We start from the raw sequence: 16,951 nt of genomic DNA on the forward strand, positions 1-16,951 counted from the left end.
ATTTGCAAATACCACAGCAACCTAAGGCGAGAGCAGATCCACAGTTAAACGTGGAAGCCCAAAAGTTGCTGTATGAGATACGATGCTCCGTTGTTGGCTTCGCGAAAACAACATCTCGCTGTCTGTCGGACTGCTAAAATCTAAAATGCATTGAACGGCGTAAAGTTGCTGTATTTGCACTGTAGATATGAACTAAACTGGTCACGGAAAGTTAAGTGTTGTTCATTTCAGTCTAAGTACCCTTTTAACGACGTGATAAATGTGAATTAATGCCAGTCAACCCCTTTGGCACAGAAAATTAACTATTACAAGTGTGGAACCTCATTCCTTCAGGTTTTAATTATTGGAGATCTAAAAAAATTTGAATTTTTAATTATAAAGTTTTTATTTTTCCTTTCTGTTTCTTTTTTTCTCTCTCAATCCAATCTTTCCTTTCCTCTTTATTTCTCTTTCTGTTGATTTGACATTTAATTCATCCACTCCAGTTTATGGGCTCAATTTTCCCCCAAAGCATTTTTTTGGAGTACTTGAAGAGTTACGCCCGATTTTTTGGGGCCTAAGTACGCCAAAAAAAAAATTCTAAAGTTTCCCCGTTGGATTTCTCCATTTTGGTGCGGTGTAACCCAACCTTTAGTTTGAGGGGTGGAGCCTTAATCTGCGCCAAAAAGATCGGGCTGCCATGGTAACCAGGGACACAGAGAGCTGAGGCTGCAAAGTGAAGCATACAGCCAGCTCCCAACACATTAAATAATTGAAAAACACATAATAACAACTTACATCCAACCCTGCCGGAAGGGCTTGCCGGTTCAGTCCCATTCTCGGTCCCCACTGGTTCGATTCTCCAATCTCTCTTTCTCTCTCTGTATCTGGCCGAGTGGTCTCCCGGTCTGCTCCCCTGCCCCTAGCCTTGGCCGAAGGACTTGCCGATGTGTTCTCCCACCCCTAGCCCTGGCTGAAGGGCTTGCCGGTGCGCTCTCCCACCCCTAGCCCAGGCCGAGTGGTCTCCGGGTCCGCTCCTCTGCCCCCAGCCCAGGCCGAGTGGCCTCCCGGTCTGCTCCCCCATCTCTAGCCCAGGCCGAATGGCCTCCCGGTCTGCTTCCCCGTCTCTAGCCCAGGCCGAATGGCCTCCCGGTCCACTCCCCCGTCTCAAGCCCAGGCCGAGTGGCCTCCCGGTCCGCTCCCCCATCTCTAGCCCAGGCCGAATGGCCTCCCGGTCCGCTCCCCCATCTCTAGCCCAGGCCGAATGGCCTCCCGGTCTGCTCCCCCGTCTCTAGCCCAGGCCGAATGGCCTCCCACTCCGCTCCCCCGTCTCAAGCCCAGGCCGAGTGGCCTCCCAGTCTGCTTCCCCGTCTCTAGCCCAGGCCGAATGGCCTCCTGGTCCGCTCCCCCATCTCTAGCCCAGGCCGAATGGCCTCCCAGTCCGCTCCCCCGCCCCTAGCCCAGGCCGAGTGGTCTCCTCCCTCCTGGTCCCCGCACCTAAGTACACCTGAAAGGATTCCTTCCACCTCTCTCTTCCTCCCCACCTCTCTCTCCCCCTCTCTCTTACCTTTCCTGCTGCTGCTGTCCGGGCATCTGCTGCACTTACCTGCGCCAATTTCTTTAACTCTCCCCAAGGGTTTTCTCGAGCGGCCACATACGCTGGCCTAAGTAGAAATGGAGTAACTTTTAGCTGGCCAAAGTTGCCTAAATGGTCAGAATTGGTGTAGGTGGCTGGTAACGCCCCCTTTTGAGAAAAAAAAACTTACCTAAGAAAAACGTAACTAACTGAGTTACGCTGGTGCAAATTGATTGGGGAAATTGGGGATTTTTAAGTTAGGCCAGAAAAAGCAGCCTACTCAAAAAAAAAACGGCGCAAATACTGGGGAAAATTGAGCCCATCTCAGTCCTTGCTCTGTTAATTTCACAGTCCTTTGATCTGATTGGTAAAGGAGATACCCTGTTGCTTGTCCTGTTCACTCAGGCCCCAGATGCCCGGTTTCCCTCACTGCGACATTATCAGCTCGCACCTTCAGCAAATTGGCATGCAATCATTTTTTTAAAACTTAACATGCAAGGACAAGTCTAACTAGCGGCAGACACTATTAGCTGCCTTGCCACAGCAAATTATGGCCGATTCCATTGTAATTAAACATTGACATAGAATGTTCGGGTTTAGAAGAGTTTTTTTTTGCAAAACAAAATGTGCTTATTGGCTCTTATGATTTTAAGGTGTCAGCCTTGACTCACTGGCAGCACTATTTGCCCCTAAGTTAGGATGTTGTGGGTTCAGGCCCCACTACAGAGACTTGAGCAGATAATCTAGGCTGGCACTTTAGTGCAATACCGAGGGTATACTGCATTGGCTGAGGTGCCATCTTTTAGATAAGACATAAAACTGAGGCTTCATCTGTCCTATCATGTAAAAGATCTCGTGGCATTATTTGAAGAAGAGCAGGGGGATTTCTTCGGTGTTCTGGCCAGCATTTTCCCTCAACAAACATCACTAAAATAACACATTATGTGGTCATTGATTTCATTGCTGTTTTTTGGGACCTTGCTATGTGTAAATTGGCTGCTGCATTTTGCTGCATTACAACAATAACTACAATTAAAAATTACTTCATTGGCTGTGAAGTATTTTGGGGTAGGCATCCTGAGGTCATTTAAGATGCAACTTTTTTTCTTATTGACCTTGAGATCAAGTATAGAGCGAATTCTTATCTTTTATGTACAACTAAATGCAGATTTGTTCATTCTTTTCTTTTTCTTTGTTTTTATATCCTTTTGTCTTCCTTCCACCTCATAGCGGTAGGTAAGCAACATCCAAAAGGAAACGGCAGCTTATATAAACCAACCTTACTTCGATATTTTATAATTTTCTAAAAAATTGTTTCCAGAATGTGGCTGGCACCTGGCAAGGCTGCATTTATTGGCCATCGCCAGTTGTCAGTTACTCTGAGAAGGTGATGAGGGCTTCTCCTTGAACCACTGCAATTCTTGTGGTGATGTGCTCTCACTATGATGTTGTATCGGGAATATATCACACAAGTTCGTTCTGTGTGTAGCTGATTTGCTTTATAAGAACAGGAGTGTTATACCATGGAATGTACAATATATATTTAGAGTTATAATCGATGGCTATGTAGCAATAAATATGTTATTTTGAAGTTTCTATAAACGTACATACTAAGCTACACATCATGAATGAACAGTCTTGTTTGGTATGTATTGTTCCTGTTGATGTGAATCTGATTCAGTTAAAAAGAAAAATTCAGATGCAAGCATATGCATACACGTACATAACATAGACACATACATGCATATAGCATATACCTTCTCTTTTTCTCTCCTTCTCTCATCACTCTCTTTACTCTTTGCATTCCCTGTTTGTGTGTCTGATGTGTATTTTAAAATCTAACTCCAGATTCTCGTAGCCTTGTCCTGACTATGTGGCAATACCTTGGTCAAACTGAAGAGAGTTTGGAAATTTGGATTATTTTCCCAGCCCCTCAGTTTTCTGCTGATTTCTCCCCTCTCTGATTTCTGAGTTTGATAGTTGGTAGGAAAGACTGAGAGAGTGGTTCCTGGATTGGGGGAGTAATTTCGAGAGAAAAAGAAAGAGACACGTTTTAAAATATGTAACAGGGCCTCCCAGTACAGGATCAACAGGTGGTGGGACACAAATGTGAAGACGTTTTGCTAGGGGGCACTTTTTTCCTTTGAGATGCAGAATTTGACATTAGGCAAGTTTCTGAAATGTGCTGAGAAAGAGACAGTAAAACTATATAAATATATAATGGGGCCTCCGGGTACAGTAACAGCAGAATTACAGACTGTGAATGGAAAGAAATGGGATCAGTGCCTCAGGCTGCTAGAGCATCTAAATGATCACAAGTGGGAATAAACAGGCTTGGAATGGAGTGTAGGAGGCAGGTGGCAAAGTCAGTGAGGAGAATCGGGCAGATAGTGTTCTGAAATGTGTGGGAGAAGGTGGACGATGGAATAAAGATGCTCGATGTTGTCACCTAGTGATGGAAGGTCAGTCAATAATTACAGCATAATGGACAAATGTTGATAGCATTTTTTCATTATAAATGTTGCCGAAAAAAGAATGGCTCAAAAATTGTGACACAGGAAGTAAGGTTATGCAGACAGGAAGCATATGTCACATGCAAGAGCGCATCTGCCTTGGTCAAGCTCATGGACACATTTTATTTAAAAAGCAAGTTCATAAATAAAAATTTGTCCAAGCTGCATCCCAGTTTTACCTCTCTATGTTGGTCTACTTATTAGAGTTCGAAGTTACTGCTGGTCCAGACCTCTCCATCAGTTTGATCACATCAAGTCTCAGGCTTGTGGAGACTCAACAGCAGTCTTCCGATAAACTAAATTCTAGATTTGTCTAGGCATGCATTCTTTCATTTTATTCCTACATATACCATCCCTGTGAAATTGTACACTATTTAATAGTATAATGAAAGCCATCATGTTATCTATAGCTTCCATCTGAGCTTGGGCAGGCATTGTCATGGCGGCTGGAATTTTCTTGGTAATGTGTTTGGCCATTTTTGTAGAAAGTGATTGGATTTTCATGCAATGTGATTGGTGAGATAACCAAAGCAGAAAATAACCAACTAAAAGATACTTGTTCAATTAAAAATTAATTTACAGACAATATGATCACTGCAGGTACATTTTTATTATACAAGACAGATATATGCAATTTTCCAGGATTCTGTCATCTTTTCTACAGTTACCCAGATTTGGAAATCATGTGTTACTGCGGGAGTTATATCTGGATGACAATAGCATCTCCTCTCTGAAAGCCCTGTCTGAATACTGGCTACCAATGCTTCAACATCTCTCTGTTTCTCACAACAGGTAAGATTTGAAATAACACTAACTATGCAAGTATAACACAAATGTTCTAAGATTGAGTTTTATATGCCTAGCAAGTAGAGTGGTGTTCACCTTTTTGGACTCCATTCATTCATGTGTTGGATAAAGATTGTCATTAATATGTATGTTCTTAATACTGTAATTAATTAATCTTAAATGTTTATATAGAATGGCCCACTTGGTTTTGAGGCAGATCAATTAGGAGGCCTTGTTGGAAAGAAAAGATGCCAAAGCTAAAACACCATGCAATTTAAAATATGCAATGAAGAATGACCACAAAATAGAATGCCATAGTATGCTAAGACAAAGTGCACAAATAAAAGCCTGCTCTTATCCAACTAACTCCTAGAATAGAAACTATTCCTGTAGCAATCACTGGCGCTGTGACAGAACAGGTGCTGGAGATGTAGCGGTGGTGGGGTGAGGTGGGGGGGTGAAACCTCAAGTGGAGATCGGTCTCACTGATCTCTGACTATTCTGAGCCACTCAAACGTTCGGTTGGACTGCAAGATGGGTTCATTTAACTTTTGATAAAAACGGTGCAAGCTTCTTTTTAATATTTGTATCTACTGTAATGGAGTATTATTGGCATGTGTGGAATATCCTGTAATTCTAGCTAGGAATGTCCGGGACATTGTGTTTATCCAATAAAGTGAGTGATTGGATAGGTATTTTATGGGCTGATAGGAGGTCATCATTTAAAAGTGGGCCTGCTCTCCCCTGAGAACAATCCCAGAAAATTGGATTTGTTTTCTGCTGGGTAGTATTTCCAGTGCTAATTTTTGTCAGCTTATTTTTTTGAGGTTTTTGGCTAAGTATTTTGGGTGGCATACAGAAAGTTTTGTCTGCCAGATATTTAGTTACCACAATTATATTGAAGGCATTCCAATGGGCATCCCTTTGTACTATTTGGAGGACGAAGAGGATGACAGGTGAGGCAGAGGCATATCTACCTGAGAGTATTGGACGAAATCTGGCTTCACAGGCTCTACTTCACTATGGAGACAATGGCAAGAGTTGTGTGATCTCCTCGAAAATGACTGCAGCCAACCTCCACCATAAGGATGGCACTAACCATAGCTGGCAAGTTCACAACAGCAGTTTATACTTCTGTCTCATTTGAAACTGCCACAAACGACATCAGTCAACCTGCAGCTTTTAGATTTATCTAGCATTGTTCATCAGGGCCGTAGAAAGAGGAGGCAACATTATTAGCAACCATATGACTCTAAAGACTTCTCTACAGAATCCCATGTCTTTTCTGAACGGCAAGGACTTCAATTCCATCAATGTTCAGGTTGTCCGTGACCATCGCAACATGATCATACACGTGAATTTCTGCTTCCTAGAGAGCAGTCAAGATGCCTTCATTTAATGTGATCCAGCATGACCAGATTGTTAGGTGAGAAGGAAAAGTATAAGGTGGCTCCTAGTAGATCTGTGCTATCCTGGGGACTGACAGCCAATAAAGGTCACTAAGGACATGGGTGATGGAGCAAGTGGGGTTGGTGTAGATTAGGATATGGGCACAGAGCTTTCGATGTGCTGAAGTTTGTTGAGAGTAGAGAATAAGAGACCAACCAGGAGATCATTAGAATAGTCCAACCTAGAGTTGACAAAGACATGGGGAGGGTGGGGGGGGATTTTAACCCCCAAAAATGGGTGGATTGGGGTCAGGTGGAAGATTAAAGTGTTAAATTGACTCATTTGCCTCAAAATAAAGTTACATACTCACTCCAGCTCAATCCCAATCGATAACCTTCGATTTTTCCAACAAATGTTGACGTAATAAGAAAATATCAGTGTCAAGGTAGACCACTACCTAAATAACAAAGATGTCCGATACTGTTGTCACCATTGGTATGTCCAACTAAACACCCAAACAAGAGTATAATTGTTACAATGTGCTTATTCCCATCCAGGGTCATCTAGTGTTCAGTTAACATGGAAGGACCATACTTATTGTGTGTTTTTTTTCTTCTCTCGTCTACACTATTTGCTAAAACAAATGCACAAGGGAATTTGATAAGCAAAACCAATTAAATCCTTGGCTCTTTTATTTTTAGGGAATGTCTCAACAGATCTGTGACTGAAAACATGAAGGGAAAAAGCTCAGAATCAATTAAAAAATTTCCTGTGATATATGTAGTGAAGCTCTGCATGTAGGTCATCCCAAATTTGACAACTAGAAAGTTGAGTTTAAACAGAAACCGATCTTTATCAGTGATGAATAAGCATTAATAAAAATGTTTTGGACAAATTATAAAGTAGATGCTAAACAGAAGTAGGAACTTTTTGAAATTTTCCTTAAACGGTCCCATTTTCTGGAAAAGTCATGGTAATTTTGTAAATCTTTGCAATTGCATGAAAAACATGAAACACTATTAAATTGCTGAGTTTTCTTTATCTATACGGTGCAACATAATAAAACTTTAGTGGTTCCTCCGAATCGGTTTTAAATCTGATGGATGATTTTTTTTTTCCCAATGGGTTCATTGCAAGTAACTTTGTTATTTCTGGATCAAAAAGTACTTGTTTAGATATTATATTTGACCTGAGGCTGATAGTCTATGTGATAGTAAATGGATGTTGTTCTAAGTAGCCTTGTAACGTTCACATGTTATTTAGAAGGTTAATGGTAGCAATTTGCATCTTCCTCCTAATGGATTTTGAATGTTCGTTTGTATTTGATTACTGAGATTAAGGATGCCCTAGAACGTGAATTCCGAACATTTGAAATAGTATTTATCATATAAATTCACCCTCACCCAGTTAAAGGAACAACTAATTTGATATTTATAGTCCTGAATTTGCACAAGTTGCGATTTTGACAGAATTATAGGGACCCACTCCACTCCAGTGAAAATCAGCCTGAAGTGGCCCATTTGTAAAGGGGCCACAATTTCAGTAAAACTTTAAAATGAGAATTTTGAAAGGAACACCAAGAAAAGTACAAAAATAAAAGTTCGAATGCCACTATTTAAAAAAAAAAAATCAGATGACTTTCTTCGCTAAGCTTTCTGTAATGAATTTGAGGTAGAGTTTCTGCTTTGGGCGCAATCAGCAATCCGGGCACAAGTTGCACCCATTTTGAGCTGTGTTTTTTTTTCTCGTGTTTCAGTTCAAACTCATTTTCATATTGCCAGCGCAAAACCTTCCAGGACCCAGCACAATCAGGCAGTGTTTTAAAATGTAGTTTTTGGGGGAAAAAATTTGCTTTAAAAAATATTTCTTGATATATTTAAGTTTGGTAAGTTGGTATAGTTTGATTAATCCAGCTGAAAATGTGTTTATCACAAAAAATCAGCATTTTTAATTGCAGTATCAATCCACCACTTGTGAGTAAACCGATTTCACATTACAGAAAATTACTTAAAAAAATATACTGAACCATTTGCTAATTATATTGGGGTACAGTCGTCAGCTTCTTTATAAATTAATGTTCAAAAGCTTTTAAAACATGCCTATTAGTGCCATTGCACCCAAAACAACCAGTTTAATTTTTAGAGCCTCCTCGAAGGCCCACAAATGAGCACAATTAGCGGTAACTCCCAAAGGTGATTAATTCATCCTGGGGGCGAGGCCAGTTTTGTTGGCATAACGCTATTCAGCGTGATGTTTTTTAAACTAGCGCAAAAGATTGATTTGGCTCAATGTAATGTGCATTTAACATTCAACAATCTTTTACGCGCGTTACACTGATTTCGGGCGAATTGTGATGTAAAAAACAGCGCAACCGAGCGGAAACTCTACATATTCCTTCATCATCACGCTCATCACCAAGGATACTTCTAAATGGATATTGCTACTGCAGAACTTTCAGACAAGAGTCTCAGACAAGAAGAGGGGGTTCTAATGGTTGCGAACCACTTTTGAGCACTGTTTATCAGTTCAGAATCCATGGCCCATAATTTACGGTCAGCGGCGAAGCAAAGGCGTTCACTGCCGGCCCTGATGAAAGCTTCCCACAGAGATCTCTCAATTTCTGTGATGCGAAGTTTGGCTTTTTCAATGTGCAATTGAGATCAGTGTAGTGCAGTGAGAATCCCAATCGCCCAATCTGCTGTGATGTCATCAAGCTGCCTGAGCAGCCAATCACAATGCAGAATTCTCAGACAGGGAGCCAGAAAGTGAAGAAGCTCCTTTTATTCTGGCTTTTTAAAAATGTTATGGAGAGCAAAACAAAGATTGGGGCTCTCACAAGGGTAAAGGTAAACCTGAAAAAACAATGAACAAACTTTTAAATGTGGGCTAGAAATTCGGTATCACCACTTTGAGCCGGGGCGCTACCTTTAGCACCGGGCAATGTCTACCACCACAAAGTGTGATTTTCTGTGGAGAATGGAGCACTAAGAGAAGCGTTCCACATCCCTCTTTGAGCGCTAATGGAGTGATAGTGCTGGAGGCCTATTCAATTTTTTGTGCTAGGATGCCGGGAACCTAGCACCGAAAGATAAAAAAACAAATCCTGGTGAAAAATTCAATAAACCTCACTCACACTTCCCCACTGCTGCAACAAATAAATAAAAGTTGAAAAATGAGATTTCAGCACTTGTCTTGCACTCCGAACGATATTGCCTCGGGATCGTCATAGACCGACTGCTTTCCCCTGCCAGTCGGTCTCTGCGCCATGCGCTACGACAGGTGAAAGACTGAATTTTGCAAACATAGCGTTACGCGGGCGTTGCACATTTGGTGACATCACTGAGTGGGCGGCGCTATGAAGCGCAGCGTAAACTATCTACAAAATTTTAATTAGTTTTTCAGGGCCATAACATTAGTTTAGCAGTCATTACGCTGTTAAAACCGCAGTTACACCTATTCCAACAGGGTCTAACTTTTAATGGGGTATTTAACAGCGGAAAAGCCCAAGTTTTCATCAGTTTCACTGATCTCCCTGATTACACTGATTGTCGACTATGTGGCGGGTTGCGATTGCGGGGGGGGGGGGTTGGTGGCGGGGGGGCCACGGGGCAGCTAGTGTCGGAGCAGTGAATGACAGACCGCAACTTCAGGATTTCTGCGTTGGGTTGCGCATGCGCTAAATCCTGAAGTTGCCATCTGTTTCAAAGGGGTAATAACAGCGAATGCTGTTCGTTTGCTGTTATTACCCACTGAAAATTCCGGGCCCTTATCTTTTTCATTTGTTCTGAGATGTGGATGGTCATTTATTCACCATTCCTAATTACCTGAAGAAAGTAGTCATGCACCTTCTTCTTGAACTGGTAGAGTTGTTATCCTGATATCACATCCATGATGGTGTTAGGTGGGAAATTCCAGGATTCTAAAGGAATGGCAGTATATGCCCTATTAAGAACAATGCGCGATTTGGAGGGAAAGTTGGAGCTGATGGTATTCTCATAATGTTGCTGTTCATGTCTTCTTGTGGTAGAGGTTGTGGAACCAAGAGGTCAGCTTGGTGAGTTGCTGCATTACATCCTGTAGAATAACACAGCCACAGTGTCGAGGGAATGGCTATTGAGTTCAGTGGCAGGAGCACCAATCAAGTTGGTTGATCTGTCCTGGATGGTGTTGAATTTCTTGAGTACTGTTGCAGCAAGCCCCATTCAGAGGAGTGGTGAGTACTCCCATCATACACCTGACTTGAGCCTTGTAGCTATTAGAGAGATTTTGAGGGGTCAGGAGGTGACTCCCTAGGATGTTGGTGGGATACTCATTGACTGTGATGCCCTTGAAGGAAGGGGAAAATGGACTACTATTTGTTGAAGATGGCTGTTGTCTGGCACATTTGTGGCTTGAATGTTGCCTACCACTCGTCAGTCAAAGCCTGAAAGACCTTAAACAAAGGTCTTACTTTAGGCTAGCATGGGATGTTTCATTATTGGAGGAGTTGTGATTGGAGCTGAACACTGTACAATCATCAACAGACACCAATACTCTGACCTTATGATGGTCCTGCAGTGACATCCTTGGGCTGTGATGATTGGCCTCCAAAGTGGCGGGTGCCGAGGATGGTTCTGCTGGAACCTGAGAGACCCAAGGCGACTTCCATTTCAGGGTAGCTACTATCCGAAAGGGACTAGTTCTGCCAGCTTGGCGCTTGGGTAGCAATGGTTGCTTAGCTAATATCTGAAGCATTGGAGAGGGCATTAAGAAAGTGTGTTCATTACCAATCTTCAAAGCAACAGCAACATCTGTGCCCATTCTTTGGAGCTCACATTTTCTGGGTATAGTTTCTGAGGTACTAATGGTGTATAGTTTCTGAGGTACTAATGGTCAGCGATAATACACACCAAATAGTCCCGGACAGGTCTTGGGAGCTCTGTGAAAGTGTCCAGTTCAAAGCATCTATAGCAGCTCTGTTAGTTGCTACTCTGGAAGCCACCAATATCCTTAGAAGCTCTTCTTGGCATCTTGATGCTGCAGCAATCTCCTGGGTTGTCACAGTTGTCACAGTCTCCTGTGTGTTAGCAGGTCCTGAGAAATGTTGTTGCAGATATGTGTAGTGGGATTCTTCCATTTATCCATCATCTCAAGCACATGTGTGAACACATCTCCACTGCCTTCAGAGTGATGCTCCTGAATCATTGTTCTTTTGAAGATTAGGGATTTGATATCTGAGTCCTTGGGCTCCTCAACTGGGAGTCATTTCTCCCTTCTCTGTGGAGAAAAGGAACTATCCCTCTTTTCGACTCCCAGTTCCTAATTGTCACTAATGCTCAGCGACTGACCTAGTGACAACCCTTCTGTCTATTTAGCTAATTCCTTGCAAAAGGGAGTCTTTATGCTGGTACTTGCCTGGGTAAGATGCTGCATGGAGTTGTTGACAACATGGCAGCAGCTGTTGATCTGGAGGTTTCCAGGTAATCATCGGAATAGCGGAACCATCCAATGTTTTCAGTGAAGGTGCTGTTTTGTAAGCCATTTTTCAAATCTGACATTGTTGCTTTGTCTCGGAGAGCACTCTGTAGTCCAGGCAGGAATTTCCTCATCTGGCAAAGACTGTCACAGATCAGGGAATCCTGTCTGCAGAATGGGGCTGTGATTCCCTTCCTTAAGCCCAGCAGCAGCAGATAGAAGCAGGAGTGCATCAATGAGCAGGATTGAGGATTGCACCTTCTGTGGAATCATGAACTGCTGATTTAGGACAGATTAGGATTATATTGACAAAAATATATTGCTATAGATTTGCTCTGCTTCCTTCTTCTGAGGCAGTTGTCTCAACATTGTATCAGTGCACCATTCATATTCTATTTCTAAATCTTTTTTACCCTGACAAGATTACAAATCATGTAAACATAAAACATTTCAATAATGACATCAGTAAAAATAGATGTGGAACACTCTGCCAAATAATAAATGCTGATTTTAAGAATAGCAGCCAAAAACCTTGGGTTATGGTAGCGTCTTTCCAATAAACACAACTATTTTAAAGATTCGATTCCACAATGCATCATTTTCTACTGCACTCATATGATTCATTCTAGTCATCATCACCTTCATCTGAAAAATCTTCTTCAACCTTCTGGTGTTAATGTGAGTAATTTTCGGTTTGCAGTTGTGATTAAACAATGATCAAGTGGACCAATATATGGCTGACTTACACTTTGATGGTGAGGGGAATTGTGATTAGAATTGTGTGAAGATTGGCTTTCCCAGCTAATCAAAATTAACTTTTCACCTACACTTTCTAATACTACATTAAGAGCAGTTGTAAAACAAAATTAGATACATGGTATAGATGGATAGTTGCAGAAATTAAAGGGAAGAATTGCATCAAATCACAAAGGGGGGAATTTTTCGGGGTGTCAGCGGGCATGTTCGCTGGCGGGTCGAGTGGGAAAATGTTTTTTTTTGACAGCGGGTCGGTATCCGACTGTCATAGAAACATAGAAACGTAGAAAATAGGTGCAGGAGTAGGCCATTCGGCACTTCGAGCCTGCACCACCATTCAATGAGTTCATGGCTGAACATGCAACTTCAGTACCCCATTCCTGCTTTCTCGCCTATACCCCTTGATCCCCCTAGTAGTAAGGACTACATCTAACTCCTTTTTGAATATATTTAGTGAATTGGCCTCAACAACTTTCTGTGGTAGAGAATTCCACAGGTTCACCACTCTCTGGGTGAAGAAGTTTCTCCTCATCTCGGTCCTAAATGGCTTACCCCTTATCCTTAGACTGTGACCCCTGGTTCTGGACTTCCCCAACATTGGGAACATTCTTGCTGCATCTAACCTGTCTAAACCCATCAGAATTTTAAACGTTTCTATGAGATCCCCTCTCATTCTTCTGAACTCCAGTGAATACAAGCCCAGTTGATCCAGTCTTTCTTGATATGTCAGTCCCACCATCCCGGGAATCAGTCTGGTGAACTTTCGCTGCACTCCCTCAATAGTAAGAATGTCCTTCCTCAAGTTAGCAGACCAAAACTGTACACAATACGCCAGGTGTGGCCTCACCAAGGCCCTGTACAACTGTAGTAACACCCCCCTGCCCCTGTACTCAAATCCCCTCGCTATGAAGGCTAACATGCCATTTGCTTTCTTAACCGCCTGCTGTACCTGCATGCCAACCTTCAATGACTGATGTACCATGACACCCAGGTCTCGTTGTACCTCCCCTTTTCCAAATCTGTCACCATTCAGATAATAGTCTGTCTCTCTGTTTTTACCACCAAAATGGATAACCTCACATTTATCCACATTATACTTCATCTGCCATGCATTTGCCCACTCACCTAACCTATCCAAGTCACTCTGCAGCCTCATAGCATCCTCCTCGCAGCTCACACTGCCACCCAATTTAGTGTCATCCGCAAATTTGGAGATACTACATTTAATCCCCTTGTCTAAATCATTAATGTACAATGTAAACAGCTGGGGCCCCAGCACAGAACCTTGCGGTACCCCACTAGTCACTGCCTGCCATTCTGAAAAGTACCCATTTACTCCTACTCTTTGCTTCCTGTCTGACAACCAGTTCTCAATCCACGTCAGCACACTACCCCCAATCTCATGTGCTTTAACTTTGCACATTAATCTCTTGTGTGGGACCTTGTCGAAAGCCTTCTGAAAGTCCAAATACACCACATCAACTGGTTCTCCCTTGTCCACTCTACTGGAAACATCCTCAAAAAATTCCAGAAGATTTGTCAAGCATGATTTCCCTTTCACAAATCCATGCTGACTTGGACCTATCATGTCACCTCTTTCCAAATGCGCTGCTATGACATCCTTAATAATTGATTCCATCATTTTACCCACTACCGATGTCAGGCTGTTTCCCTGTTTTCTCTCTCCCTCCTTTTTTAAAAAGTGGGGTTACATTGGCTACCCTCCACTCGATAGGAACTGATCCAGAGTCGATGGAATGTTGGAAAATGACTGTCAATGCATCCGGTATTTCCAAGGCCACCTCCTTAAGTACTCTGGGATGAAGTCCATCAGGCCCTGGGGATTTATCGGCCTTCAATCCCATCAATTTCCCCACCACAATTTCCCGACTAATAAGGATTTCCCTCAGTTCCTCCTTCTTACTGGACCCTCTGACCCCTTTTATATCCGGAAGGTTGTTTGTGTCTTCCTTGGTGAATACCGAACCAAAGTACTTGTTCAATTGGTCTGCCATTTCTTTGTTCCCCGTTATGACTTCCTCTGATTCTGACTGCAGGGGACCTATATTTGTCTTTACTAACCTTTTTCTCTTTACATATCTATAGAAGCTTTTGCAATCCATCTTAATGTTCCCTGCAAGCTTCCTCTCTTACTCTATTTTCCCTGCCCTAATCAAATCCTTTGTCCTCCTCTGCTGAGTTCTAAATTTCTCCCAGTCCCCGGGTTCGCTGCTATTTCTGGCCAATTTGTATGCCACTTCCTTGGCTTTAATACTATCCCTGATTTCCCTTGATAGCCACGGTTGAGCCACCTTCCCTTTTTTATTTTTATGCCAGACAGGGATGTACAATTGTTGTAGTTCATCCATGCAGTCTCTAAATGTCTGCCATTGCCCATCCACTGTCAACCCCTTAAGTATCATTAGCCAATCTATCCTAACCAATTCACGCCTCATACCTTCAAAGTTACCCTTCTCTAAGTTCTGGACCATGGTCTCTGAATTAACTGTTTCATTCTCCATCCTAATGTAGAATTCCACCATATTATGGTCACTCTTCCCCAAGGGGTCTCGCACAACGAGATTGCTAATTAATACTCTCTCATTACACAACACCCAGTCTAAGATGGCCTCCCCCCTAGTTGGTTCCTCGACATATTGGTCGAGAAAACTATCCCTTATGCACTCCAGGAAATCCTCCTCCACCGTATTGCTTCCAGTTTGGTTATCCCAATCTATATGCATATTAAAGTCACCCATGATAACTGCTGCACTTTTATTGCATGCACCTCTAATTTCCTGTTTGATGCCCTCTCCAACATCACTGCTACTGTTTGGAGGTCTGTACACAGCTCCCACTAACATTTTTTGCCCTTTGGTGTTCTGCAGCTCTACCCATATAGATTCCACATCATCCAAGCTAATGTCCTTCCTAACTATTGCATTAATCTCCTCCTTAACCAACAATGCTATCCCACCTCCTTTTCCTTTTATTCTATCCTTCCTGAATGTTGAATACCCTTGGATGTTGAGTTCCCAGCCCTGATCATCCTGGAGCCACGTCTCTGTAATCCCAATCACATCATATCTGTTAACATCTATTTGCACAGTTAATTCATCCACCTTATTACGGATACTCCTTGCATTAAGACACAAAGCCTTCAGGCTTGTTTTTTTAACACCCTTTGTCCTTTTAGAATTATGATGTAGTGTGGCTCTTTTTGTTTCTTGCCTTTGTTTACTCGGCCTTCCACTATTGCTTTTTACCTTTCTACCATCTGTTTCTGACTCCATATTACTTTGCCCTGTCTCGCTGCATAGATTCCCAATCCCCTGCCATATTAGTTTAAACACTCCCGAACTGCATTAGCAAATGTTACCCCCAGGACATCAGTTCCAGTCCTGCCCAAGTGCAGACCGTCCCTTTTGTACAGGTCCCACTTCCCCCAGAACTGGTTCCAATGTCCCAGGAATTTGAATCCCTCCCTCTTGCACCACTGCTCAAACCACGTATTTATTCTAACTATCCTGCTCCCTCTACTCTGATTAGCACGTGGCACTGGTAGCAATCCAGAGATTACTACCTTTGAGGTCCTACTTTTTAATTTAACTCCTAGCTCCCCAAATTCAGCTTGTAGGACCTCTTCCTGCTTCTTACCTATATCGTTGGTACCTACATGTACCACGACAACTGGCTGTTCACCCTCCCTCTCCAGCATGCTCTGCAGCCGCTCCGAGACATCCTTGACCCTTGCACCAGGGGGGCAACATACCATCCTGGAGTCTCGGTTGCGGCCGCAGAAACTCCTATCTATTCCCCTTACAATAGAGTCCCCTATCACTATAGCTCTCCCACTCTTTTTCTCACCCTTCTGTGCAGCAGAGCCACCCATGGTGCCATGAACCTGGCTGCTGGTGCCTTCCCCTGGTAAGTCATCTCCCCCAACAGTATCCAAAACGGTATATCTGTTTTGGAGGGAGATGACCACAGGGGACTCCTGCACTACCTTCCTGCTCTTGCCTTGTCTCTTGGTTACCCATTCACTATCTGTCCTAACCCTTACCTGCGGTGTGACCAATTCACTAAATGTGCTATCCACAACATTCTCAGCATGTCAACCCACCGCCACATGACTTTCCTCGATGTCCGGTCTGTTGGCGCTGAACAGACCCGACATGCCGTGGTGGAGGAGGCAATTCATTATGACCTTGTTAACAGCCCATTAAGAAGTATGTTGAGCTCACCTTTACATTTTACGAGGTTGCCCCGCTGTTCGGGGATCACGTCGGGTAAGCAGGTTGGGCGTTGAATGACCATGAAGTCATCTCATTACTTGACAGCAGCAAAAGTGCCATAAAAGTTCCCATCTCACAGCTGACATCAGCATCAGTGCCCTTGAAACTCTCTCACCTTGATCCTCAGAATTCCACCATGATCAGCCCCAACACCAGCATCACTAGGCACATCAGCAGTACCAACAACACCACCAACCTTCTCC

General features: G+C 43.0%; 1 protein-coding gene across 3 annotated transcripts in view; it reads left to right on the forward strand.

The window, feature by feature from the left end:
• lrriq1 (leucine-rich repeats and IQ motif containing 1) overlaps positions 1-16,951 on the forward strand; it is a 218,750-nt gene that overhangs the window by 75,414 nt on the left and 126,385 nt on the right. For all 3 annotated transcript variants that reach the window (XM_070900197.1, XM_070900198.1, XM_070900199.1), the window contains one exon: positions 4,733-4,860. In XM_070900197.1, the coding sequence (XP_070756298.1) occupies positions 4,733-4,860 (128 nt within the window). The remainder of the gene's footprint in view (positions 1-4,732; positions 4,861-16,951) is intronic.

Source organism: Pristiophorus japonicus, chromosome 15 (genome assembly GCF_044704955.1).
Source record: "Pristiophorus japonicus isolate sPriJap1 chromosome 15, sPriJap1.hap1, whole genome shotgun sequence".
In the NCBI taxonomy this organism is placed as follows: Eukaryota; Metazoa; Chordata; class Chondrichthyes; family Pristiophoridae; genus Pristiophorus; species Pristiophorus japonicus.